General features: G+C 46.8%; 1 protein-coding gene and 1 pseudogene across 1 annotated transcript; one reads left to right on the top strand and one right to left on the bottom strand.

Moving 5' to 3' along the window:
• Window positions 1-1,306: 1,306 nt before the first annotated feature.
• On the bottom strand, window positions 1,307-23,652 carry LOC100343865 (zinc finger protein 33B). The gene is given in 7 exon segments (XM_051839049.2): window positions 1,307-4,639; window positions 6,652-7,598; window positions 7,600-10,229; window positions 14,582-14,677; window positions 14,911-15,052; window positions 22,551-22,691; window positions 23,173-23,652. Coding segments are annotated over 6 exon segments (3,147 nt in total). The 5' UTR covers window positions 23,236-23,652; the 3' UTR covers window positions 1,307-4,639; window positions 6,652-7,523.
• On the top strand, window positions 4,295-5,415 carry LOC103345910 (melanoma-associated antigen B1-like; annotated as a pseudogene).
• Window positions 23,653-24,552: the final 900 nt, after the last annotated feature.

Raw genomic sequence — 24,552 nt, forward strand, 5'->3', positions numbered from 1 at the left:
GAAGAATGTCTAGCAAACTCACCGTGATGGCAGAGAAAAGAAGAAAGCCATTTAATTTTTTTAAAAGGAGTGGTATGTAAACAGAGTAATATATGAGTATGTCCCTGAATTGTGTTCCCTTCAAACAAGGCGTGACGTCATTTCTTCATACATGAAGATTAGAGGACAGAGTAGCCAATCAACCATCTTCTTGCCCCAAGACTGCCATATCAACACTTTTTAGGAAGATGTATCCCTCCTCAAAGTCAGGATGCCTTACAGTGCCCAGCCACAGAGCAGCCTCAACTCCAGCAGGCTTAAGCAGTGAGAAAAGTCAAGGACTTCAAGTCTTCGAGACAGAGCAGCACCCGGGCCAGCTCTGCACTGTCAGTGCCAACCGTTTCCACCACAGCTTGCCAGGCTCAGCCTTCCACACCCAAGTCCCAAGATGCAACCAGTGGGAAAACTCAGATGACCAGTGCCATTCTGACCGTGTCTGCTGATCAATGTGGAAACCTCTCCCCAAACAGAATACTTCATTAGCCACCCTACGGCTGGCGCTGGGCCACAGCCAAGGGCAAACCCTGGGTAAGGAAGGGAACACCAGGCCTCATGAAGGCGCTGCAGCATGAAGGCACAGAGAGCAGGCTGCCAAGCTGCTGCAAGGAAGTCCAGGTGAAAGGGGAGAAGGAATCAGGGCCCCACATGGGTCACCCATATGCAAGGAATTCCTGGGTTCCCGTCACTTGGGCTTCACACTGCCACTGCAGCACAGTGAGCTACACCAGCAGTGTTTCTACACAATACACTATTTTCATTGTGAGAGTGTAACAAACACTCTTTGCAATTCATTAACACAAGATTGTATTAGTAATGGAGTATCTTCTTATGTTCTGCACATGTTCTTATTAACCTGGCTAAATCCTAGATTTCAATAGAACATTTTTTTAAAAGGCATTGTTGGCTTGCTTAATGGGCAATTAGTACATTGAGATTTAATGCTATAACGAGTACTCAAACAGTATTTTTCACTTTGTGTTTCTATGTGGGTGCAAACTGTTGAAATCTTTACTTAATGTATACTAAACTGATCTTCTGTATATATAGAAAATTGAAAATGAATCGTGATATGAATGGAAGGGGAGAGAGAGTGGGAAAGGGGAGGGTTGCGGGTGGGAGGGAAGTCATCGGGGGGTGGGGGGAAGCCAATGTAGTCCATAAGCTGTACTTTGGAAATCTATATTCATTAAATAAAAGTTAAAAAAAGGGCAATTAGTAACAAGGGGCATAATTTTCGTACATACCAAGAAACAGTAAGATAGTGGTATGGTATTTCCTCATTTTATTACAGAATTTCTCAAAAAGATATCTTTTTAAAAAGTGAACTATCACTAAGTTCAACACTTGCTACAATTCTGCCATTTTTGCTTCTTCTTATGTATGCATTTTCCCAAAACCACTTCGAAGCTGCAAATATGAAAACTCAAGATTCAGCCCGTGTGTCCTAGAAAGGCACTAACATTTATAACTTCAATAAACAAACTTAAGTAACCCTAGTTATCTAATACTGTCTAATATCCATTACTTTTTCAAATTCCTCCAACTGCCCCCAAAATATGTATATATCGATGTCTTTTTGAGCCATGTATATTTTATATTCAATCAAGGTTCAGGCTAGCTTTTCATTTTAAAAACAATGACAGGAGCTGGTGCTGTGGCACTGTGGGTTGGAGCCCCGGCCTGCAGTGCAAGCCTCCCATATGGGTACCAGTTCAAGTCCCAGCTGCTCCAATTCTGATCCAGCTCTCTGCTGATGTGCCTGGGAAGATAGCGGAGGATGGCCCACCCGTGTGGGAGACCTAGAGGAGGCTCCTGGCTCCTGATTTTGGATCAGCTCAGCTCCAGCCATTTGGGGAGTAAGCTGGTAAACAGAAGAGCTCTCCTTCTCTCTGTGTCTACCTCTCTTTCCCTGTAACTCTGTCAAATAAACAAAATAAATCTTTAAAAAAAAATAAAAACAACACTGACTTTTAGAAGAGACAGGCCAGTTGTTATGTAAATATCCTACATCCTAGTTTTGTCTGATTTGCTTTCCCAAATGTATTTGTTGCTCTACTGTATTTTCTGAAAATTAAGTGAAGTCAGAACACTTGATTAGGTTCATATGAAATAACTTGGCAGGAACGCTTAACCGTGCAACAAACTATTCTGTACTGCATCTCAAAAGGCACATAATGTCACTACCACTAAGAATGCTACATTGATCACATAGGTAAACAGTGGGGTCAATCATTTATAAAGGTAGCCCTTAAATTACAGGAAAATATCTGTGGGTGATACTGTGGCACTACATGAGTATCGTGCTTCTGTTTCACCTAATGGCTTTAGCATACATTAATGAGTCTTGTCTAAATGCAGTTTTTTTTTTTTTTAAAGATTTTATTTGAGAGGCAGAGTTACAGAGAAAGACAGATAGACACAGAGGTCTTTCATCCACTGGTTCACTCCTGAAATGGCCTCAAGGGCCAGAGCTGAGCTAACCCGAAGCCAGGAGCTTCTTCCAGGTTTCCAGATCCTCTACTGCTTTCCCAGGACATAGCAGAGAGCTGGATAGGAAGAGCAGCAGCCAGGACAGGAACCAGTGCCCACACGGGATGCCAGCAGAGGCTTAGCCCACTATGCCACTGTGTTGGCCCCAGCAGTGATTTGTCAAATTTTATCACTCTTTCCACACGTATTAGCAGGCACTGCAACAGCTTCCACAAGGAGAGTTGGACTTCTCCTACTAAAAGAACAGGGTGGAGCAAGAGTTATGCTGCAGTGGGTTAAGCCATCACTTGAGACACCTGCGTCCCATACTGGAATGCGTGGCTCAAGTCCCGGCTACTCCGTGCCTCTGATCCACCTTCCTGCTAATGCACCTGGAGGGCTCTGTAACTTGGGTTATACTAGAGACCAACATAGACCTGGCTCCAACGTGGCCTAGCTCTGGCTGTTTTTGGCATTTGGGGAGTGAACCAGCAGATGGAAACTCTTTCTCACCCTCTGCCTTTCAAATAAATTTAAACTTAAAAAAAAAATCAGTAAAAACCTTATTCTCTCCACTCAACCAGTGTAAGGAATCTGTGCAAGATTTGCCTCCCAAGTTGAAATTACTGTAGGCCCTCTTTTTTGCATCATTGTGGACTCAGATTTTGGTTTATTCAAAATAGTACAATCGGATAGTCATTATTTTATTATTAAATCACCTCAAATTTGGCCAACTTTGAAGCCTCTTTCAACTCTGTGTCCACTCACACATCACCCTTCTTTGGCTTCTGGTCCAGAGGCCCCAGGCTCACTTCGGTCACTTCACAACCTAGATCAGCTATTTCACCAAGGAGTTACTGAAAATGTAGGAGAGGCTGGCACTATGGTGAAGCGGGTAAAGCCACCACCTGCAGTGCCAGCATCCCATATGGGCACTGGTTTGAGTCCTGGCTGCTCCACTTCCAATTCAGCTCCTTGCTAATGCGCCTGGCAAAGCAGCAACAGCAGCAGATGGCCCAAGTGCTTGGCCCCTGCACCCGTGTGGGAGACCCAGAGGAAGCTCCTGGCTCCTGGCTTCAGATCAGCACAGCTCTAGTCACTGAAGCAATCTGGGGAGTGAACCAGAGGATTGACAACCTCTCTCTCACTCTCTGTAACTCTAATAAATAAATAAATTTAAAAAAAAAAGAAAATGTAGGAGACTGAATATGCTTATCATTACGGGGGTGCTGTTTCTAGGCCCTCTCAGTGAACAGACCAGGAAATCTATACATATTTTAAATAATGATATTTCAATTCATATTTATCATTATGGAGAACTGGACCTGAATAATTTTTACAGTCACCGCTTAAACTGAGAATTTTAGGTTCCTAGTTAATTGCAAATTTCTTTTTGTTTATCCTACTTGACAAAACAGCTTCAAAATCACAGCAATATTACTAACATAGAAGTTAATGAGTGACTTCTAACAAATTTTTTTGTCCTGAGAAACATCCCACTGAGGATGTAGTCATAACACTATGTCCAAAAGTCAACTGAAAGAATTACCTTTTCTGTGTGATTGTTATTTTTTAACTTCAATTTCAAAACCTGCTTTTTGGCCCCAAAGGATATTGGGGAGGAGACCCAGCCATGAAACGTGTGGCTGCTAGAAAGCTGAAGCGATGTCACAAGTCTTACCAGTTTTGGAGCACCCAGCCACGTGGGACCAGAGAAGTCCACACTTAATTTCTGGGGCTATCTATCAGGTGCCTTCCTTGCCAGCTCCTCTGCCTACTCTCCCACATGTGGCTGACTGTGGCCATGTCTCAGGAACAGAAGAGTGAGTTTGGTGCTCCTGAGAAGGACCAGAAGACTCTCAGTATGACCTACCATTCCATGGCTGCCCAGGCCTTTGTAGCAGAGGAAGAGAGAGCCTCTTTCTCTGCTCCTTCAGGTCCTGTTAGTGTGGGTGCTCTCCTAGGCTCTCCTGTACCTTGCAGTTCCCAAATACCTCTGGGATGTCCATCCTCTAGCTCCCCAGTTGCAGGTGTTTCTGATCCAAGCTCTGATGTAGTTGTGGAAGATGGGACTAATATAATCTTCAAGGAGGCAGCTTCTGTTCAGACCTCAGTCATAGATCCACTGTCCCTGGAGATAAATCAGTTTGTGAAGTTCTTTCTTGAGAAATATAGAAAACAAGAGACCATTACACAGGCAGGCATGCTGAAGGTTGTCAACAAAAAGTATAAGGAGCATTTCCCAGAAATCTTCAGGAGAACTTCAGAGCATGTTGAACTGGTCTTTGGCCTTTACTTGAAGGTAGATAAATGCAATAGTCACTCCTATGTCCTTGTCAGCAAGCTAAGCCTCTCCACTGAGGGTAGGCTGAGTGGTATGAGGGAATTTCCTAAGACGGGACTAGTGATGACACTCCTGGGCGTGATCTTTATGAAGGGCAACCGTGTCACAGAGAAGGAGATGTGGGAGTTTTGAATGCACTGGGGATATATGCTGGGAGGAGGCACTTAATCTTTGGGGAGCCCTGGAAGCTCATCACCAAAGATTTGGTGCATGAACAGTACCTGGAGTACCGTCAGGTTTTGAATACTGATCCTCCAACTTATGGTTTCTCTGGGGTCCCAGAGCCCATGGTGAAACTAGCAAGATGAAAGTCCTTGAGTTTTTGGTCAAGATCAATGATACTGTCCCTCACTGCTTTCGTCGTCTCTATGATGAGGCTTTAAGAGATGAGCAAGTGAGAGCAGTAGAAGAAGCTGCACATAGGACTATAGTTGTTGCCAGCTCGAGGGTAAGTTCTCAAGTGAAGTACCCCAGATCCTCCCACATCTAAATAGACTGAGGTAGATTTTTCATTTTGTTTGAAGAGGGTAATCAAATCTCTAAGTGGTGCAAACTAGTGAAGGGAGGAGGCAAAATATATATATATATATATATATATATGGTCTGTTTTTTCCTGTGTTACGTAAATAACTTGAAGTTATATTTCTTCTGTTATTTTTCAAATGTTACCCCTTTTAATTGAGAACTTATATTGATTCACAATCTAAGTTTCTTAATGTCATGGATCACAACTTATTGCTGTTTGTCATGTTTAAGACTACATTTTGGTGTTTTTGAATAAGTTAAAAAGCCTTAAGATTATGTTTCTTTGTTTTTGTAAGATACAGTAACAAAGCAGTGGGATAGGAATGTTCCTGAAAATGTGAAAGGACTACACAATGATAATATTGAGAAAAAACTAAAATGATATGTAAGATGGTAAATTTTTTACTTGCCTTATTCCACTGAATATTTCATTAGTGTGAATAAAAAATATCCAGTTAAAAAAAAAACCTGCTTTTCTTTTAATATGTAAAATAATTCAAAGTCAAAACTTCCTAAAAAGTATTCAAGGCTGCTTTGCTTCCATTCCTAGTCAGATCACCAAGTATGTTCCCGTCTCCACAGATTTTCACTTTCTGGTATGTATTTTATAATTCTAGGTTGTACTTTGTAGTTTACTCTTATTTGCATAAGTATGCAAAATATAAACTTAGTTCCCTAAATTCTTACACAAAATGTAACACACTATATACTCTGTTTCTCTCATTAAACACTGTATTCTGGCACAGTACGTCAAGTTTGTCAAACAAACACATCACCTATGTATATTGTACTATTAAGATACAAAGAGGGGCCAGAGCTGTGGCATAGTGGGTAAAGCCGTTGCCTGCAGTGCCGGCATCCCATATGGGTAATGGTTCGAGACCTGGCTGCTCCACTTCCGATTCAGCTCTGCTATGGCCTGGGAAAGCAGCAGAAGATGGTCCAAGTCCTTGGGATCCTCTAGCCACATGGGACACCTTTAAGAGGCTTCTGGCTTCGGACTGGCCCAGATCAGGCAATTGAAGCCATTTGGGAAGTAAACCAGCGGATGGAAGATCTCTCTCTCTCCACCTGCCTCTCTGCAACTCTGCCTTTCAAATAAATATTTTTAAAAAATAAAAAGAAACACTGGTGGCATTTAGTGTGGAAAAATATGCCATAAGTTATTAAGCTATGGAGATATAAGTCCTGCAAACTATGCTGAGTTCCATTATACAAATCAAACCTACACAACATACGTGAGTTGCCTCCTAACACACAGAACCCCAGCTTACTTCAGGTGCTCTTCAAGTGCCTGTCAGCTTCCTGCTGCAACTTGCTTTTCAAAAGGTTCATCTTGAGTCGTATTGTCAAAGTTTGGTACCACATCTGAAACACAAGCTCTAGTATTATATATCTCCTGATTCTTTGCTTATGTAAGATTTTTTTCAAGAAAGCTTTCAAGCATATAAACACTTATATCAATTATTTATATCAAACATTTATATCAATTACGTGGTGTACAGTAACCTGTCCCCTTATAAATGCTTTAATACTGCCTTTCCCCCATGATTTTTCTGATAAATGAATCTTATTTGATGGTGGATACTATCAAATGTAGCAGGATGGGGGCCAGCACTGAGGTACAGCGAGTTAACGCCCTGAAGCGTTGGCATCCCATATAGGCGCCGGTTCGAGTCCCGTCTGCTCTACTTCCACTCTGGCTCTCTGTTATGGCCTGGGAAAACAGAAGATGACCCAAATCCTTGGGCCCCTGTACCCACATGGGAGACCCAGAAGAAGCTCCTAGCTCCTGATCGGCGCAGCTCCAGCCAATGTGGCCAATTGGGGAGTGTACCATCGGATGGAAGACCTCTCTCTCTCTCTGCCTCTCCTGTGTAACTCTTTCAAATAAATAAATAAATCCTTCAAAAAAATGTAGCAGGATTTTCTCAGGGCCCTCTCCCCACATGAATTCTGATATTTGCATCCTGAGTCCTCTAATTCCAACAACTTGCATTTTTCTGATGCCAATTTACACCAAAATGGTTCTCACACAATTACATTCATAAAGTATCTCCTGTGACTTCTCTGTGGTATGACAAAATTTGACTTGACACCAGACTATCCCCATCTGTAACGATTTATGGTATTACTCGTGTATGAATTATCTGATGACTAGAGAGAGCTGACTTTGTGGAGAAAGTTTTCCAGCATTCAGTACATTCATGGGGTTTCTCCCCTGTGTGTGTCCACTGATGTGATTTGAGGGCTGACTTCTTACAAAAGGACTTCCCACACCTATTACAATCATATGGCTTCTCTCCTGTGTGAGTCCTCTGATGACTGATGAGATTTGACTTCACATAAAACGTCTTTCCACATTCACTACACCCAAAGGGGTTTTTCCCTGTGTGAGTTCTCTGATGCACAGTGAGGTGTGACTTCATACAGAAGGATTTGTCACATTCATTACACTTATAAGGCTTTTCTTCTGTGTGAGTTCTCTGGTGTATGGTTAAGGCTGACCTGTAGCAGAAGGATTTCCCACACTTCGTGCATTCATGGGGTTTCTCCCCAGTGTGTGTTCTCTGATGTTCAATGAGGTGAGACTTTTGGAAGAAGGTTTTCTTGCATTCTTTACATTCATAGGGCTTCTCACCTGTATGTGTTCGCTGATGTTTGGTGAGGTGAGATTTCTGGAAGAAGGCCTTCCCACATTCTTTACATCCATAGGGTTTCTCCCCTGTGTGTATTCTTTGATGCTGACTGAGGGCTGACTTCATATAGAAGGATTTCCCACACTCATTACATTTATAGGGCTTCTCACCTGTGTGAGTTCTCTGATGTACAGTTAGGGTTGATTTATGACGAAAGGTTTTATGACATTCAAAACATTCATAGGGTTTCTCTTTTGAATGTGTTCTCTGATGATCAGTGAGGTTTGATTTCATAGAAAAAGCTTTTCCACACTCATTACAAACATGGGGTTTCTTTCCAGTGTGATTTCTTTGATGAATATTGAGAAGTGATTTCACATAGAATGACTTCTCACATTCATTACATTTAAAGGGTTTCTCTCCAGTGTGAGTTCTCTGATGTATAACTAGAGTTGATTTCATATGGAAGGACTTCCCACACTCATTACATTCATGTGGCTTCTCTCCTGTGTGAGTCCTCTGATGTTTGGTGAGGGCTGACTTCTTATAGAAAGACTTCTCGCATTCATTGCATCCATAGGGTTTCTCCCCTGTGTGAGTCCTCTGATGCACAACAAGGTCTGATTTCATAGAGAACGACTTGCCACACTCACTACATTCATAGGGTTTTTCCCCTGTGTGAATTTTCTGATGTTTAGTGAGATTCAACTTCACACACAAAGATTTCCCACATTCATTACAGTCATATGGTTTTTTCCCTGTGTGAGTTACCTGATGTATAATTAGGGCTGATTTATAGCAAAAGGATTTCCCACACTCGGTGCATTTATGGGGTTTCTCTTCTTTATGCTTCCCCTGATGCACATTTAGGGCTGACTTGTAGTAGAAGGATTTTCCACACTCCTTACATTCATAAGGTTTCTCCCCTGTGTGTGTTCTCTGATGGTCAGCAAACTGTGACCTCTGGAAGAAAGTTTTCCCACACTCATTACATTTGAAAGGTTTTTCCCCTGTGTGTGTTTTTTGGTGTTTAGTTAGGTTTGATTTCACACAGAAGGATTTCCCACATTCTTTACATTCATAAGGTTTCTCCCCTGTGTGAGTTCTCTGATGGTGATTGAAGTTTGATTGTGCATAGAAAGATTTTCCACACTCATTACACTGATAGGGTTTCTCTCCTGTGTGAATTCTTTGGTGGACTCGTAGGGCTGAGCTATGACGGAAATGTTTCTCACACTCATCACATATGTGATGCTTCTTTCCTGACTGTGTTCTTTGGTGATCCATGAGGACTGTCTTCACAGGGGCTTTAACACATTCCTTATGTCCTCTGGGTTTTTTTCCTAGTGGATTTCTCTGAGAATCACTCATTTGTGATTCCTGAGAGGTTTTCTCACATTTATCACTTTCACACAGCTTCTCTCTTGTGTGTGTCCTCTGATGCTGAGTGAGAAGAGACTTCTGGCAAAAAGATTTTTCACAATGACTACATTCAAAGGCTTTTTCTCTTGTATCAGTCCTAAGAGGCTGAGTGAGGTCTGACTCCTTGACAACATTCTCATTTTCATTAGATTCATGGGTTTTCTCCCCCATGTTGACTTTCTGATGTCTAAGGAGGTTTGAATTCTCCCATTCATTAACTTCAGAGAGATTCTTCCTTGTGTGAGAATCCTGCTGGACTTTGGGAGTCGACCTCTCACAGGCATTCTCCGCAGGTTTCTTACAACCACAGGATGTCTCCTCTCCTTGAATCATCCTACTAGTGGCTTTGGCCACCTCCTCAGGGAAGGCTTCTGCACTTTCATTATCTTCCAAAGATGGTTCCAAACCTTGAACTCCCTGTTGCTTAGTAAGTTCCCTATTATGACATAGAGATTTCCCATTTTGACAATATTCATCAGGCTTCTTCCTGTGATGAGTCTTTTCTTGATAATCAAGAGGCAACACCACCCCACATTCACTAATTTCATCAGAGTTCTTACTTGAATAATTCTTATTGTTAATACTTGATCCTGAAATGTATTTCAAATTCATTCCAGATGAGTCATACTGACAAGGTGTTTTTCTTGAAGAAACTGGGTTTGTGTCCAGATTAAGTGTTTTCCCCAAACCATTCTCTCTCTCAGCCAGCGAGGCGTTGAGTGAAGCACACCACAAATGTTTATCTAGGTTTTCCTGGCTTCTCTTTATCAGGTCATTTAACTTCTGGACTTCTAGAAATGAGAAAAATTAAATATGCTTTTAAAAATATTAACACATTTTTTATATGATTAATTTTTATCACTGATTCTCTATTTTCAGGCCTAGGCCCTTGGTGTGAAATCCCTACATATGTGTATCTCTTCTTGTTTTCGAAAAAATAAAACTGAAAAGCACCTGCTACAGTGGAAAAGGGAAAGGAAAACTAGCAATCAACACACATATATTTGATATTTCAAAAACACGACCTTCAAAACTGAAAAGAGAAGGGGAAATTAAGCATATGGAACAAAGAACTGAGGGCAAAGTATGACTGGGAAACTCACACAATGGAGTAAGCTACAAACACAAAGAGTAATGAAAAGATAAGTTAGAAGACAAGGAGATGTTTAGGAGAAACATTTGTAGGATAAAACAAATTATATTTACATGCCAACAGAAAAATTTATATTGTTTATTCAAGGCAGTTTTAGAAAAATTAAAAGAAAGAATCTTCTGAATTATTCATTCCCAAACACAAGTCGCAAGTCTGACAGATTCCCTATACCCAGCTGCCTGTTTCCCAGTTTTGAACTACTAAAATCAGATATTCTCCAAGAAATGCTCTCTCTCATCTTTTTTCGATCTATGCCCCCTAAATTCCATTTTCTTAAAAACTAGAAAGCAATCACTATATACATTTCATTAAGGCAACTTTGGGGGGGCCGGTGTTATGGCATAGTAAGTTAAGTTGCCACCTGCAATACTGACTAACATCACCTATGAGCACAGTTTGAGTCCTGACTGTTCTACTTCCAATCCAGTTCTCTGCTGAAGCACCCGGAAAAGAAGCTGACTCAAGTACCTGGGCTGCCATTATCCATGTGGGAGACCTGGGTGGAGTTCCAGGCTCTTGGCTTCAGCCTGGCCAGCTTTGGCCATTCTGGCCTTTGGGGGAGTAAACCAGCATATGGAAGATCTCTCTCTCTCTTTCAAATAAATAAATATATTTTTAAAGACTTATTCTATTTATTTGAAAGGCACAGAGACAGAAAGAGAAGAAGAGACAGAAAGATCTTCCATCCACTGGCTTACTCCTCAAATGGCTATAATGGCCAGGGTTGGGCCAGGCTGAAGCCAAGAGCCAGAAGCTTCTGCTAGTTCTCCCACATGTATGCAGGGTGCAAGGACTTGGGCCATCTTCCAATGTTTTATCATGCACACTAGCATGGAGCAGCCAGGACTCAAATTGGAGCCCATATGAAATCCCAGTGTCACGGGTGGCCGCTTTACACACTATGCCACAACACCAGCCCCAGGACTTTTCATTTAATATATCTTACAATTTCATTTATCTCTTCCAACTGCAATCTGTGCTAACATGTTTTATTGTCTCTCTAGTTGCCTTTGAACTGTATCTCCAATTGTATATCTTTTTTTTTTTTTTTTTTTTTTTTTTTTTTTTGACAGGCAGAGTGGATAGCGAGAGAGAGACAGAGAGAAAGGTCTTCCCCTTGCTGTTGGTTCACCCTCCAATGGCCGCCACAGCTGGCACTCTGCCGGCCGGCACATCACGCTGATCCGAAGGCAGGAGCCAGGCGCCTCTCCTGGTCTCCCATGGGGTGCAGGGCCCAAGCACTTGGGCCATCCTCCACTGCCTTCCCGGGCCACAGCAGAGAGCTGGCCTGGAAGAGGGGCAACTGGGACAGAATCCGGCGCCCCAACCAGGACTAGAACCCGGTGTGCCGGCGCCGCAAGGTGGAGGATTAGCCTAGTAAGTGCAGCGCTGGACTCTCCAGTTGTATATCTCTGCAAAGATATATCATTGCTGGTCTTCAAGAAGATTATACCAGGAACTTAGAAACTTTTATTCAAAATAGAGTAGACTGCAATGTCCATCTATCTACCCTATTAATCAGAATTTAAAGGAATGTGTAGGTCTATTTACTTAGAAAATACTTTCTGAATAAAAATGTTAGTACTGGAGCTGGCACTGTGGCATAGTAGGCTAAATTTCCGCCTGCGGTGCCAGCATCCCATATGGACACTGGTTCATGTCCCAGCTGCTCCTCTCTGATCCAGCTCTCTGCTTATGGCCTGGGAAAGCAGTGGAAGATGGCCCAAGTGCTTGGGCCCCTGCACCCATGTGGGAGACTCAAAGAAATATCCTGGCTCCTGGCTTCAAATTGGCCCAACTCTGGCCATCACAGCATTTGGGAAGTGAACCAGCAAATGGATGACCTTTCAGTTTCTCCCATTCTCTGTCTGTAATTCTACCTCTCAAATAAATAAAACCTTTACCAAAAAAAAGTCAGTACTACTAGGTGAGCATATCAACTACATGTCACACATGAAAAGAAGAATAAAAATGCAGACTCTGTAGTTGGGGACCAACACCTCTAGTAACAACCATATGCTCAGACGGTTTACTGCAAACAACCACATCAATTTCTTTTAACTCAGCCATCAAGTGAAAAGAAAATGCTAAAAAGGAGAGATTGATGTCAGCTAGAGCAATTAAGTAGCATTTCAAAACAGGTAAAAATTACAAACACAAATTACATGTCAAAATAAGCCAAAAAGGCCTAGTACTGTGGTGCAGTGGATTAAGTTGCTGCTGGTGATGCTGGCATCCCACATGGGAGTGCCGGTTCAAGACCCAGCTGCGCTACTTCTGATCCAGCTTCACGCTAATGCACCTGGGAAGGCAAAGGAAGACAGCCCAAGTACTTGGACCCCTGGACCCCTAACATCCATGTGTGAGACCAGGATAGAATTTCTGGCTCCTACTTTCAGCCTGGCTCAGATCTGGCTGTTGTGACCATTTGGGAAATCAACCAGCAGATAGAAGATTTTGCTCTGCCTTTCAAATTAATAAAATCTTAGGGGCTGGTGCCATGGCACACTAGGTTAATACTCTTCCTGCAGTGCCAGCATTCCATATGGGCACCAGGTTCTGGTCCTGGTTGCTCCTCTTCCAGTCCAGCTCTCTGCGGTGGCCCAGGACAACAGTGGAGGATGGCCCAGGTGCTTGGGCCCCTGCACCCACATGGGAGACCAAGAGGAGGCATCTGGCTCCTGGCTTCAGATCAGCGTAGCTCCAGCTGTTGCGGCCATTTTGGGAGGGTGAACCACCGGATGGAGGACCTTTCTCTCTGTCTCTCTCTCTCACTGTCTATGACTCTGTCAAATAAATAAATAAAAAATCATTTAAAAAACTACATACTCTGAGCACCTTTTATTTTAGATAGAGAAATCTCTCGTCCACTTGTTCAGTCCCCAAATGCCTGCATTGACCCAAGGCCAGGAAATGGACCAGGCTGGGAGCCAGAAACTCAATCAAGTCTCCTGGTGAGGCTGGCAGGAGCTCAACTACTTGAGCCATCCACTACTGCCTCCCACGGTCTACATTAACAGGAAGCTGGAATCAGGAAGCAGAGCCGGCATTGAACCCAGGTACTGTAATGTGGGATGTGCGGCATCTCAATCAGCATCTGCATTCCTGGACTGCCTTTTAAAAGAGCACACCCAGGGGTGGGCAGCAGGGTGCCGTATGTGACGCTGACGTCTGAGATGCCTGCGTCCCACAGTAAAGTGCTAGTTCAAGTTCCAGCTGCTCTACTTCCAATCCAGCTTCCTGCTAACGCATCACAGGAGGCATACCGGCTCAGGTGCTTGAGTCTCTGCCACGCACATGGGAGACCTGGATGGAGCTCAAGTCACCTGGTTCTGCAGTGGAACAGCCTGGCTATTGTGGACACTGGGGGAGTGAACCAACAGATCCAAGATCTCTCTCTCTCTGCCTTTCAAACTGATGATAAACTTTTTTTTTAAAGACACACCCCACTTCCTGTCTCTTTTTAAATAGCCTATTTTAACTTTCTTCATCATCTCGTCACTGCTGGGCATGTAAACTTACTTAGTACCTGCAGCTTGAGTGCTCAGGGCCACTGTTCTGCTCACCATCATATCCCCAACATCAAGGACCTGAGAGACACCAGTAGCCCTGCAGTGAATGTCTGCAGAATTAACTAATCCCGGAGGCAGACAACAAAAAACAAACACTTCATGAAAATGGAGAGGAAATGAATGCTAGAGAGACTAGAACAAAGGTGTCAAATGAAGCAGAGGTCCTGGGTAGAAGAATGGTGAACTTCCCTAACAATTAAGCAGAAAGAAAGCAGCTGAAGCTATGAGTGACAGACGCAAGACTAATTCAGGTTACCCAAGACATCCGGCTGGCTTGCTGCTCTGAGTTATTGCCAAAGGTCTAAGGTCCTCACACAGAAGTTACAGAGATCATCTGAAGGTTCACACCCTTGAGCCAACCCATCTGGGGCCTGACGTCCACTGGCTTCCTTATTTTGCCAGGTAATCACCAACTCACTTGAATAAGCCCAGCCTGCAAATCCTGCATCTAACGTCCATGGCTCTTCTCCTTGCTCTAACTTGAAGATCACATCTGGTTTGGTGATGCAGCATCCTGTGAACAAAATAGAGCGTGAGACTGCCGATGCACACTGAGATAGGACAGCACAGCTTCCGGAGTCCCACAGGTGCCTGATGGAACCTCCTGTTAGAGATGCAAACATGTTCTACACACCATCTCCGACCCCAGAGAGGTATACATTCAACTCCATAAAGGCCCTACAAATCGTAGCAGCTACAAACTAGGAAACACACACCGCTAGGCGCTAAGCAGAGAAAACGCCTCACCCACGGCGACCAGGTGGCTGTAGTTCTCCAGCATCACATCGCGGTACAGGGTCCTCTGAGCACCATCCAGTTGCAGCCACTCCTCCTGGGTGAAGTTCACGGTCACGTCCTTGAAGGACACGGATCCCTGGGCAATACACTCCTGTTCAATCCACCAATCAGCATCAGGCAACATGAAAGAGACATGGGAAACAATTCTAAGAGTTTACCATAAAGGATAGGTAGGTTGCCTATTGTGTATCTTATTCTGTGTTTTGCTGTGTGAAATTAAGAGATCACATGATAGAGATACCTGATTTATTAATTCAAACAAAGAGAAAGTTCTTACCATACATCTGAAACTGCCCTAGTTTAGCAGGAATACCAAACTTTTTTTTTTAAATGTATTTATTTTATTTGAAAGTCAGAGTTACAGAGAGAGTGGAGAGGTGTGTGTGTGGGGGGGTCTTCCATCCGCTGGTTCCCTCCCCAATTGACCACAATGACCAGAGCTGCGCCAATCTGAAACCAGGAGCCAGGAGCTTCCTCCAGGTCTCCCACGCAGGTGCAGGGGCCCAAGGACTTGGGCCATCCTCTACTGCCTTCCCGGACCACAGCAGAGAGCTGGATAGGAAGAGAAGCAACCGGGACTAGAACCGGCGCCCATATGGGATAACGGTGCTTCAGGCCAGGGTGTTAACCCGCTGCGCCACAGCACCAGCTCCAGGAATACCAAACTTAATACCATTGTTATCTACCTTTAAGGAGCTTACATTTTAGTAAGGAGATATATATCATGCATTTATCCTGTACTAAGACATTATGATAGCTATGCTAGAATCATTTACAGTCGGTGTAAAATAATGGTAGAAAATACAGTTCTAATTCATATTAGGTCAGATTTCATTGAATAGAACATTGTATATTATATATATATATATATATATATATATGTCTTCATTAATGTGGACAATTACTTGAGCAAGGATAAAGAGGCATAAAAACCACAGAGCACACAGGAGACTGGTGAAAGGCTGTGACAAGACAGAGCTGCAGCAGTATTCTGCAAGATTTTTCAGCCATCTGGACTTATTCTCCCAGCTTAGCAGTCTCCAAAATACGTCATCATCCTAGCAATACGGTCTTGAACAGCTCCAACTGACTTACTTTTAACTATATACATTTTACCAATTCACATAATAAGCTTAATTTATCTTTTTTCCAGATTAAGGATTAAATGTAGGGACCGGCATTGTAGCCCAGTGGGTAAAGCCGCAACCTGCAGTGCCAGCATCCCCTATGGGCACTGGTTCAAGTCCCAGCTGCTCCTCTTTCAATCCAGCTCTCTGGTGTGGCCTGGGAAAGCAGTAGAAGATTGCCTAAGTGCTTGAGCCCCTGTATCCACATGGGAGCTCCTGGCTCCTGGCTTTGGATTGGCGCAGCTCCAGCCATTGTGGCCATTTGGGGAGTGAACCAGCAGATGGAAGACCTCTCTCTCTGCCTCTGCCTCTCTGTAACTCTGCCTTTCAAATAAATAAATCTTAATTAAAAAAAAACAAAACAGATTAAATGTAGCAACCTACTGTTGACTCCTCTCAGGGCACTGGAGTACCCTGTGTCCTCCCTGGGAGGGGCGGCAGGTGTCACCATGAGGGGCCAACAAGCCATGCACACAATCCCCAGGGCTCACACACGCCTTTGCATTCTGGGAGAAATGCTCTCGACTGTGGTGCTGACCAGAACTTCCCACTGTGACGAAATGTTCCACATCAGCACAGCAGGAAGCCACCAGCCACCCACGGATCGTGGGCACTTGAACTGTGGGAGGGATGACTGACGAAATTTTTAAAATCTTAATTTGCTTATAGTTCATGTGAACATAATTTAAACAGCCACACATAACTATGTGTTACCACATGCACAAAAACACAGAAACATGAAGATTATGAGAAAAAGGAAAGATTTTTAAAAAACCACTCAATTGAAATTTCTAGAAATAATACTGAAACAAAAAAGGAATTATAGCACATGAGGGACCTCAGGAGAAAAAATGAAATTATCAGTTAAACCAAAAGATAGAGCGATAAAAACTACCCAAAACGCAGCCCACAGGGAAGGAGAAGGAAGAGACGGGGCGCATCACTGACTGAGCTGTGGGACAACATCAGGTGGGCTGAGATCACTGAAGACGGGGCTAGGGGCATACAGAAAAAATATTTGAAGAAATTACGCCCAAAATTGTTTCCAAATTTAATGAAAATTGTAAATCCAAAAAGAAGTTCATAGAACCCTAAGGAGAATAAACATAAATAAAACCACACTAACACAGCATTCATAAAAACACTGCTGAAAATCAGTGACAAAGAGAAGACTCTTGGACACAGCCAGGAAAAATAAGGTCTAGTCCACACACAGAAACTAAGACGAGAACGCTGAGGCTGTTTCCCATCAGAAACAGAACGCTACACAACAGCAAAGCCACAGGAAGTGCTGAAGGAGAAAACCCTGCAAACCAAGATTTAAATATACAGGAAAAAAAAACAAACTCAGAGAATTCACTGCCACCACATTTGTGGCTTTACCCACTCACCAGAGCACCGGCCCCGCCTCCACTTCTGATCCAACTTCCTGCTTATACCCCTGGCAGGCAGCAGATAATGGCCCAAGCATTTAGGTTCCTGCTACCCATGGGGAGATACAGGAGTTCCCGGCTCCTGGCTTTAGACTGGTCTGGCCAGCTGTTGCAGGCATTTGTGGAGTAAGCCAGCAGATGGAGGATATCTCTGTCTGTCTAGTCCTCTCTCCCTGTCACTCAGTTTTTCAAATAAATAAAATTATTTATTTAAAAAAAAGAGTATGCAAACCTAAATTAACTTTTTTAAAAAAGCCAATAGTGGAGGCCACATTGTGAGACAGTGGATTGATTCACTACCTGTGACACCAGCATTCATATGAGCACAGGTTCGAGTCCCAGCTGCTCCACTTCCTACTCAGCTCCCTGCTGATGCACCTGGGAAAGCAGCAAAAGATGGCCCAAGCGCTGGGGCCCCTGCCACTCACATGGAGACCTGGATGCAGCTCCAGGCTCCTGGCTCTTGCACTCACATGGTATACCAGTGTCGGGCACCACAGGCAACAACTTAACCCGCTGCACCATGATGCCAGCCCCTGTTACCCAGATTAAGAGAATTCAAAACAAAAACACTTTCCAGGAAAGAGGGAACAGAGGGGTCAATCAGTAGGTAGACTTGGTAACAGAGACTCCGGACACAGGAACCAAAAACTAACAGACTGAAAACAAAACTGGGGGCCAGCACTGTGGCATAATAGGTAAAGCTGCCACCTGCAGTGCCAGCATCCCATACAGACACTGGTTCAAGTCCTGGCTGCTCCACTTCCGATCCACCTCTCTGTTATATCCTAGGAAAGCAGCAGAAGATGGCTCAGGTGCTTGGGCCCCTGCACCCACATGAGATACCTGGAAGAAGCTCTTGGCTCCTGGCTTCGGATCAGCTCAGCTCTGGCCATTGTGGTCATTTGTGGAGTGAACCAGTGATGGAAGACCTCTCTCTCTGTCTCTAACTCTCTCTGTAACTCTGTCTTTCAAATAAATTAAATAAACCTTTAAAAAGGGGGGGGGGGCGGCAGGGCTGTGGCGCAGCAGGCTAATGCCCTGTTGTGGGGCGCTGGCATCCCATATGGGCACCGGTTCTGGTCCCCGCTGCTCCTCTTCCGATTTAGCTCTCTGCTATGGCCTGGGAAAGCAGTATAAGATGGCCTTAGTCCTTGGGACCCTGCACCCGCATAGGAGACCCGGAGGAAGCTCTTGGCTCCTGGCTTCGGATCGGCACAGCACTGGAGGTTGAGGCCATCTGGGGAGTGAACCAGCAGATGGAAGACCTCTCTCTCTCTCTCTCTCTCTGCCTCTCTGTAACTCTGCCTTTCAAATAAATAAATAAATCTTTAAAAAAAAAAAAAAAAGGGAAAAGAAAATTCCACAATTAACTCTCCTTCCACCCATGGAAACTAGAAACAGACTCAATTAAACCGGCCAGCACCGCGGCTCACTAGGCTAATCCTCCGCCTAGTGGCGCCGGCACACCGGGTTCTAGTCCCGGTCGGGGCGCCGGATTCTGTCCTGGTTGCCCCTCTTCCAGGCCAGCCCTCTGCTGTGGCCAGGGAGTGCAGTGGAGGATGGCCCAGGTGCTTGGGCCCTGCACCCCATGGGAGACCAGGAAAAGCACCTGGCTCCTGGCTCCTGGCTCCTGGCTCCTGGCATCGGATCAGCGCGGTGCGCCGGCCGCAGCGCGCCGGCCGCAGCGCGCCGGCCGCGGTGGCCATTGGAGGGTGAACCAACGGCAAAGGAAGACCTTTCTCTCTGTCTCTCTCTCTCACTGTCCACTCTGCCTGTCAAAAAAAAATAATAATAAAAAATAAAAAATAAAAAAAAAATAAACCTAAGTACTCAGAAGAAAATAGAGAACAGAAAACAGACAGGGGCCGGTGCTGTGGTGCAGTGGGTTAAAGCCCTGGCCTGAAGCACCAGCATCCCATGTGGGCGCTGGTTCAAGTCCCAGCTGCTCCACTTCCGATTCAGCTCTCTGCTGTGGCCTGGGAAAGCAATGGAAGATGGCCCAAGTCCCTGGGCCCGTGCACCCATGTAGGAGACCCGGAAGAAGCTCCTGGCTCCTGGCTTCGGATCGGTGCAGCTCCGGCCGTTGTGGCCATCTGGAGAGTGAACCAGCAGATTTAAGACCTCTCTCCCTGTCTCGACCTCTCTCCGTAACTCTTTCAAATAAATAATTCTTAAAAAAAAAGACAAGAATTGTTTATACAAATATAACAAAATATTAAAACAAAAAGATAAGACAATGTCTTGAAAGACACAGACAGATCACTAAAGAAGAAAGAATCTGAGTACCTTTCAAAGAAACTGAATGTGTAGTTAATCAACGTCACACAAAGAAAGCTGCAGGCCCAGACGGTTTCTTACTTTTGAGGGGAAAGAAAAGTATGTTTTTAAAATTTTATTTGAAAGGCAAAGAGAGAGAGAGAGACAGAGATCATCCATCCACTGGTTCACTCTCCAAATGCCTGTAATGGTCAGGGCTGCACCAGATCAATACCAAAGCCAGGAGCTCCACCGAGGTCTCCCACGTGGGTGGCAGAGACCCAAGCACCTGGGCCACCGCCCACTGCATTCGCAGGGACGTTAGCAGGCAGCTGCCTCGGAAGCAGAGGAGCCAGGACCCCGGCACAGGACGTGAGCATCCCACGCAGCAGCTGAACTCACTGTGCCACTGAGCTGTATCAGGACCCAACATTCGAGCCTGCAGACAGTGGGCTGAGATGTGAATGGACAGACACCTGTACCCCAGTGCTCAGAACACATCAGTCACAACGGCCGAGATGGAACCAACTCCAACGCCCCCAACAGAAGAACAGGTCAACAAACTGTGGCACACAGAGTGCACACACACAAAAACTACTCAGCCACAAAACGGAACAAAGCGCTAGTACGTGCCACGGTCTGGAAGAAGCTTCAGAACACTGCGTTTAGTGAAAGGCAGCAGACGTGAGAGGACAAATACCTCATGATGCCACTTACATAAAACATCCAGTGTAGGGGAATCCCTAGAGAAAGAAAGTGTTTTAGAGGTTACCAGGAGCTGGAGTGAGGATACAGTAGTTACACTACATGGGCACAGAGGTTTTGTTTTGTTTTTTAATTTTTATTACTTAGGCCGGCGCTGTGGCTCACTAGGCTAATCCTCCACCTGTGGCGCCAGCTCCCCGGATTCTAGTCCCGGTTGGTGTGCCGGTTCTGTCCTGGTTGCTCCTCCCCGGGTTCTAGTCCCAGTCGGGGCACCGGATTCTGTCCTGGTTGCCCCTCTTCCAGGCCAGCTCTCTGCTGTGGCCAGGGAGTGCAGTGGAGGATGGCCCAAGTGCATGGGCCCTGCACCCGCATGGGAGACCAGGAGAAGCACCTGGCTCCTGGCTTCGGATCGGCGCAGCGTGCCGGCCGTAGCAGCCATTTGGGGGGTGAATCAGTGGAAGGAAGACCTTTCTCTTTCTCTCTCTCTCTGTCTAACTCTGCCTGTCAAAAAAAAATTTTATTTACTTAGTTATTTGAAAGGCAGACAAAAAGAGACAGTGATGTCCTACCTGCTGGTTCACTTCCTAATGCCTACCATAGCTGGGATTCAGCCAGCTGGAAGCCAGAAACCAGGAACTCAATCCAGGTCACCCATGTGGGTGGCAGGGACCCATGGACTTGAGCAATCATTCGCCGCCTCCCCAGGTGCACATCAGCAGGAAGCTGGAATTGGGAATGAAGTTGGAACTGGAAACAAAGCCAGACTCGGATCTGGGATGCAGGCATCGCAAACATCACCTTAACCACTGCACCACCCACCCACCCTAGGTATGCAGATTTTGTCAGAGGTGATAAAAAATGTCTTGGAATAAGACAACTGTGAATCTAATGAATTCCACTGAATTATACATTTTTTTTTTTGACAGGCAGAGTGGACAGTGAGAAAGGTCTTCCTTTTGCCATTGGTTCACCCTCCAATGGCCGCCACGGCCGGTGCACCACGCTGATCCGAAGGCAGGAGCCAGGTGCTTCTCCTGGTCTCCCGTGGGGTGCAGGGCCCAAGCACCTGGGCCATCCTCCACTGCACTCCCTGGCCACAGCAGAGAGCTGGCCTGGAAGAGGGGCAACCGGGACAGAATCCGGCGCCCTGACTGGGACTAGAACCCGGTGTGCCAGCGCCGCTAGGTGGAGGATTAGCCTATTGAGCCGCGGTGCCGGCTTTGAATTATACATTTAAAAACGACTAAAATGGCAACATTTATGTTACATATATTTTACCACAGTCTAAAAAAAAAAAAAGGGAAGAATTCAGAAACACTTGCCAAAGAAAACAAGCCTGAACCATCTGCTGCGTAGCCGACGGCCAGTTGAGGCAAAGCTGAAGTACACACAGCTTGTTTCTTTCAATCTCCCGAACGAACAGCTTCGGAAACGGCAGAGGCATTAGACAGCTCTCCGCGCGTCGAGTCCTACCGTCCACTGTCAACGAGGGACATGGACATCGCCACGAGCTCCTCACTCCAGGAAGCCCTGCAGACCCCAGCGCCAGCAGCTCTGCGTGTGGGAGTAACGGGCTGCATTCCTGTCTCAAGGCCAGCAGATAGGGGCGGAGGAGGCCGCGGCTCACCCTTGCTGACCCCTGTGACTGCAGGGCCACGCGTCCTGCTCTCAGCCACAGCCACTCACCCCGTTTGCCCGCGAGTGGCTGCTTCTACATTCCTAAAAGTTATCTGAAAGGCAGAGAGAAAGAGACAGACACACAGACACGAGAGGGAGAGTTCCCAGCCTGCTGCTTCACTCCCTGTATGCCTGCAACCGCTGGGCTGGGACACAGTCTGGGCGTCCCACCTGGGTGGCAGGGACCCAACTGCTTGAGCCAGAGTCACCATTAGTGGGAGCTGGAATCAGAATCGGAACCGGGACTGGAACGCATGCGCTCTGATGTGGGGTGTAGATGTCCCAACCGGTACGTCGCCATGTCACACTCTGTCAAGTGGCTCATGTGAGCGCCTTGAAAAGCCTTGAAATCCCCTAGAAGACAAAACGGGGAGTAAAGAAAGCTTACCCGGGACTCGTTCATTCTCTGATGTCCCCCTAAAAGTACAGAACGTGAAAAGCAGACAAGCGGCAGGTGGCCGGCTCTGTCCCTTGGGGCCCCGCTGACCGCTGGGCCGCCCTCCAGACGATTTCGCTGAGAAGAGCAATTCTGGAGGAGAAGGAAAGAGGCACAGAATGAGAGGCCGGGCTGGCCCTGGCCCCGCACCTGCTGAGTCTCCTAACAACTGCCAGCGGCGACCCTGCAACAGGCTCTCAGGCAGCCTAAAGGCGCGGGCTCCTTATGGAAACTGCGTAAAAACAGAGCTGATAGCCACTCGGGCCGCCGCAGCCTCCGTCCAGCGGGCAGGCGGGGGGCACTGGGCGGCCCACGTCCTGCACAGCGCTAGGAAGGGAGCGAGCGCCGAGGGCCGGGCCTGCTGTCCCGAGACAGACGAAGGGGCAGAGCTCCGCAGCCGGCCACCCCCGGGCCCGCCAGCGAGGGGGCAACCTCGGGCCCGGGGCTCTTCCCCGACCTCCGAGGGGCCTCAGGTCCCGCTGTGCGGCGGGGGCGGGGGGCTTCCGGGAGAGACCCGGGCCCGCTCCCCGAGCCCCCTCCTCTCCTCAGCGCGCAGCCGCGGGGACAGACTCACTTCAGCCCGAAGCTTGCTCGGAGCCCGCAGTTCCCGGGAGGCCGGGCTGCGGCGTCCACACATCGGACAAGGCCCCCCGGGAACGGTGCGGGTCCGCCCCGAGCCCCCCAGCACCTCGGACCCCGGGCGCACGCGCCTCGGCCCAGGACCCCGCGCGAGGCGCCACGCCGGGGAGGTGGGGAGCACGGAGACCCCGGCGGCGACTCCCCGCCTGCACCAGGCAGAGCCTCGGCGCCCCGCGTCCCTCGCCACAGTGTCCGCGGCAGCACGCGCGACCCCACGCGCGACCGTGCTAGAGTACGCCTCGACCACCCAGGAGGCCCCGCTGAGGAGGAGGCGCGCCTCCGCAGAGGGCCCGGCCGCGCGCGCTGCTTGCCCGGAGCCTCCGCCCGCGTGAGGAGGCGGGGCCTGGACGGCGGGGCACGCCCACCGCCGTAGCCCCGCCCCTTCTCGTCACGCCCCTTCCCAAGCGCTCCAGGCGCCCTCACCCACGGCGCAGCCCTAAGACCCCCGACCCCTCCCCGGTGTGTCCATTTCCTGCCGCGCATCTGGGGTCTCCGCGCAGCGGGGCAGTTAGTAAAGCGCATGAAAAATAGTAACTAAATTAGGGCAGCCCAGCTGTTTTATAAAAAAATGTGAATGAAACGGGTGGACGCTGTGGCATCCAGGGTTAAGCCGCTGCCTGCAGCGCTGACGTCCCATTGGGAGGCCAGTTCGAGTCCCGGCTGCTCTACTTCCGATCGGATTCCCTGGAAGATGGTGCAGGTGCTTGGGCCCCTGCATCCACGTGGGAGACCCTGATGGAGCTCCTGGCTCCTGGCTTGGGCCTGGCACAGCTATGACCACCTGGACAGTGAACTTGTGGATCAAAGATCTCAATCTCTCTCTCTGTATCTCTCTGTAACTCTGCCTTTTTTTTTTTTTTTTTTTTTTTTTTTTTTTTTTTTTGACAGGCAGAGTGGACAGTGAGAGAGAGAAAGACAGAGAAAGGTCTTCCTTTTGCTGTTGGTTCACCCTCCAATGGCTGCCACAGCTGGCACACCACGCTGATCCGATGGCAGGAGCCAGGTGTTTCTCCTGGTCTCCCATGGGGTGCAGGGCCCAAGCACTTGGGCCATTCTCCACTGCCCTCCCGGGCCACAGCAGAGAGCTGGAAGAGGGGTAACTGGGACAGAATCGGCGCCCCAACCAGGACTAGAACCCGGTGTGCTGGCGCCGCAGGTGGAGGATTAGCCTATTGAGCCACGGCGCCGGCCTTCTGCCTTTCAAATAAATAAATCTTTTTTTAAAAAAAAAGTGATTGAAAAAGAAACAAAGGGGAGGGGGGCAGAATTTAAAAAGCAGTACCTGAACATCAAAGGTGAATCTAAACCCACAGAA

This window comes from Oryctolagus cuniculus, chromosome 19 (assembly GCF_964237555.1).
Source record: "Oryctolagus cuniculus chromosome 19, mOryCun1.1, whole genome shotgun sequence".
Classification (NCBI taxonomy): domain Eukaryota; kingdom Metazoa; phylum Chordata; class Mammalia; order Lagomorpha; family Leporidae; genus Oryctolagus; species Oryctolagus cuniculus.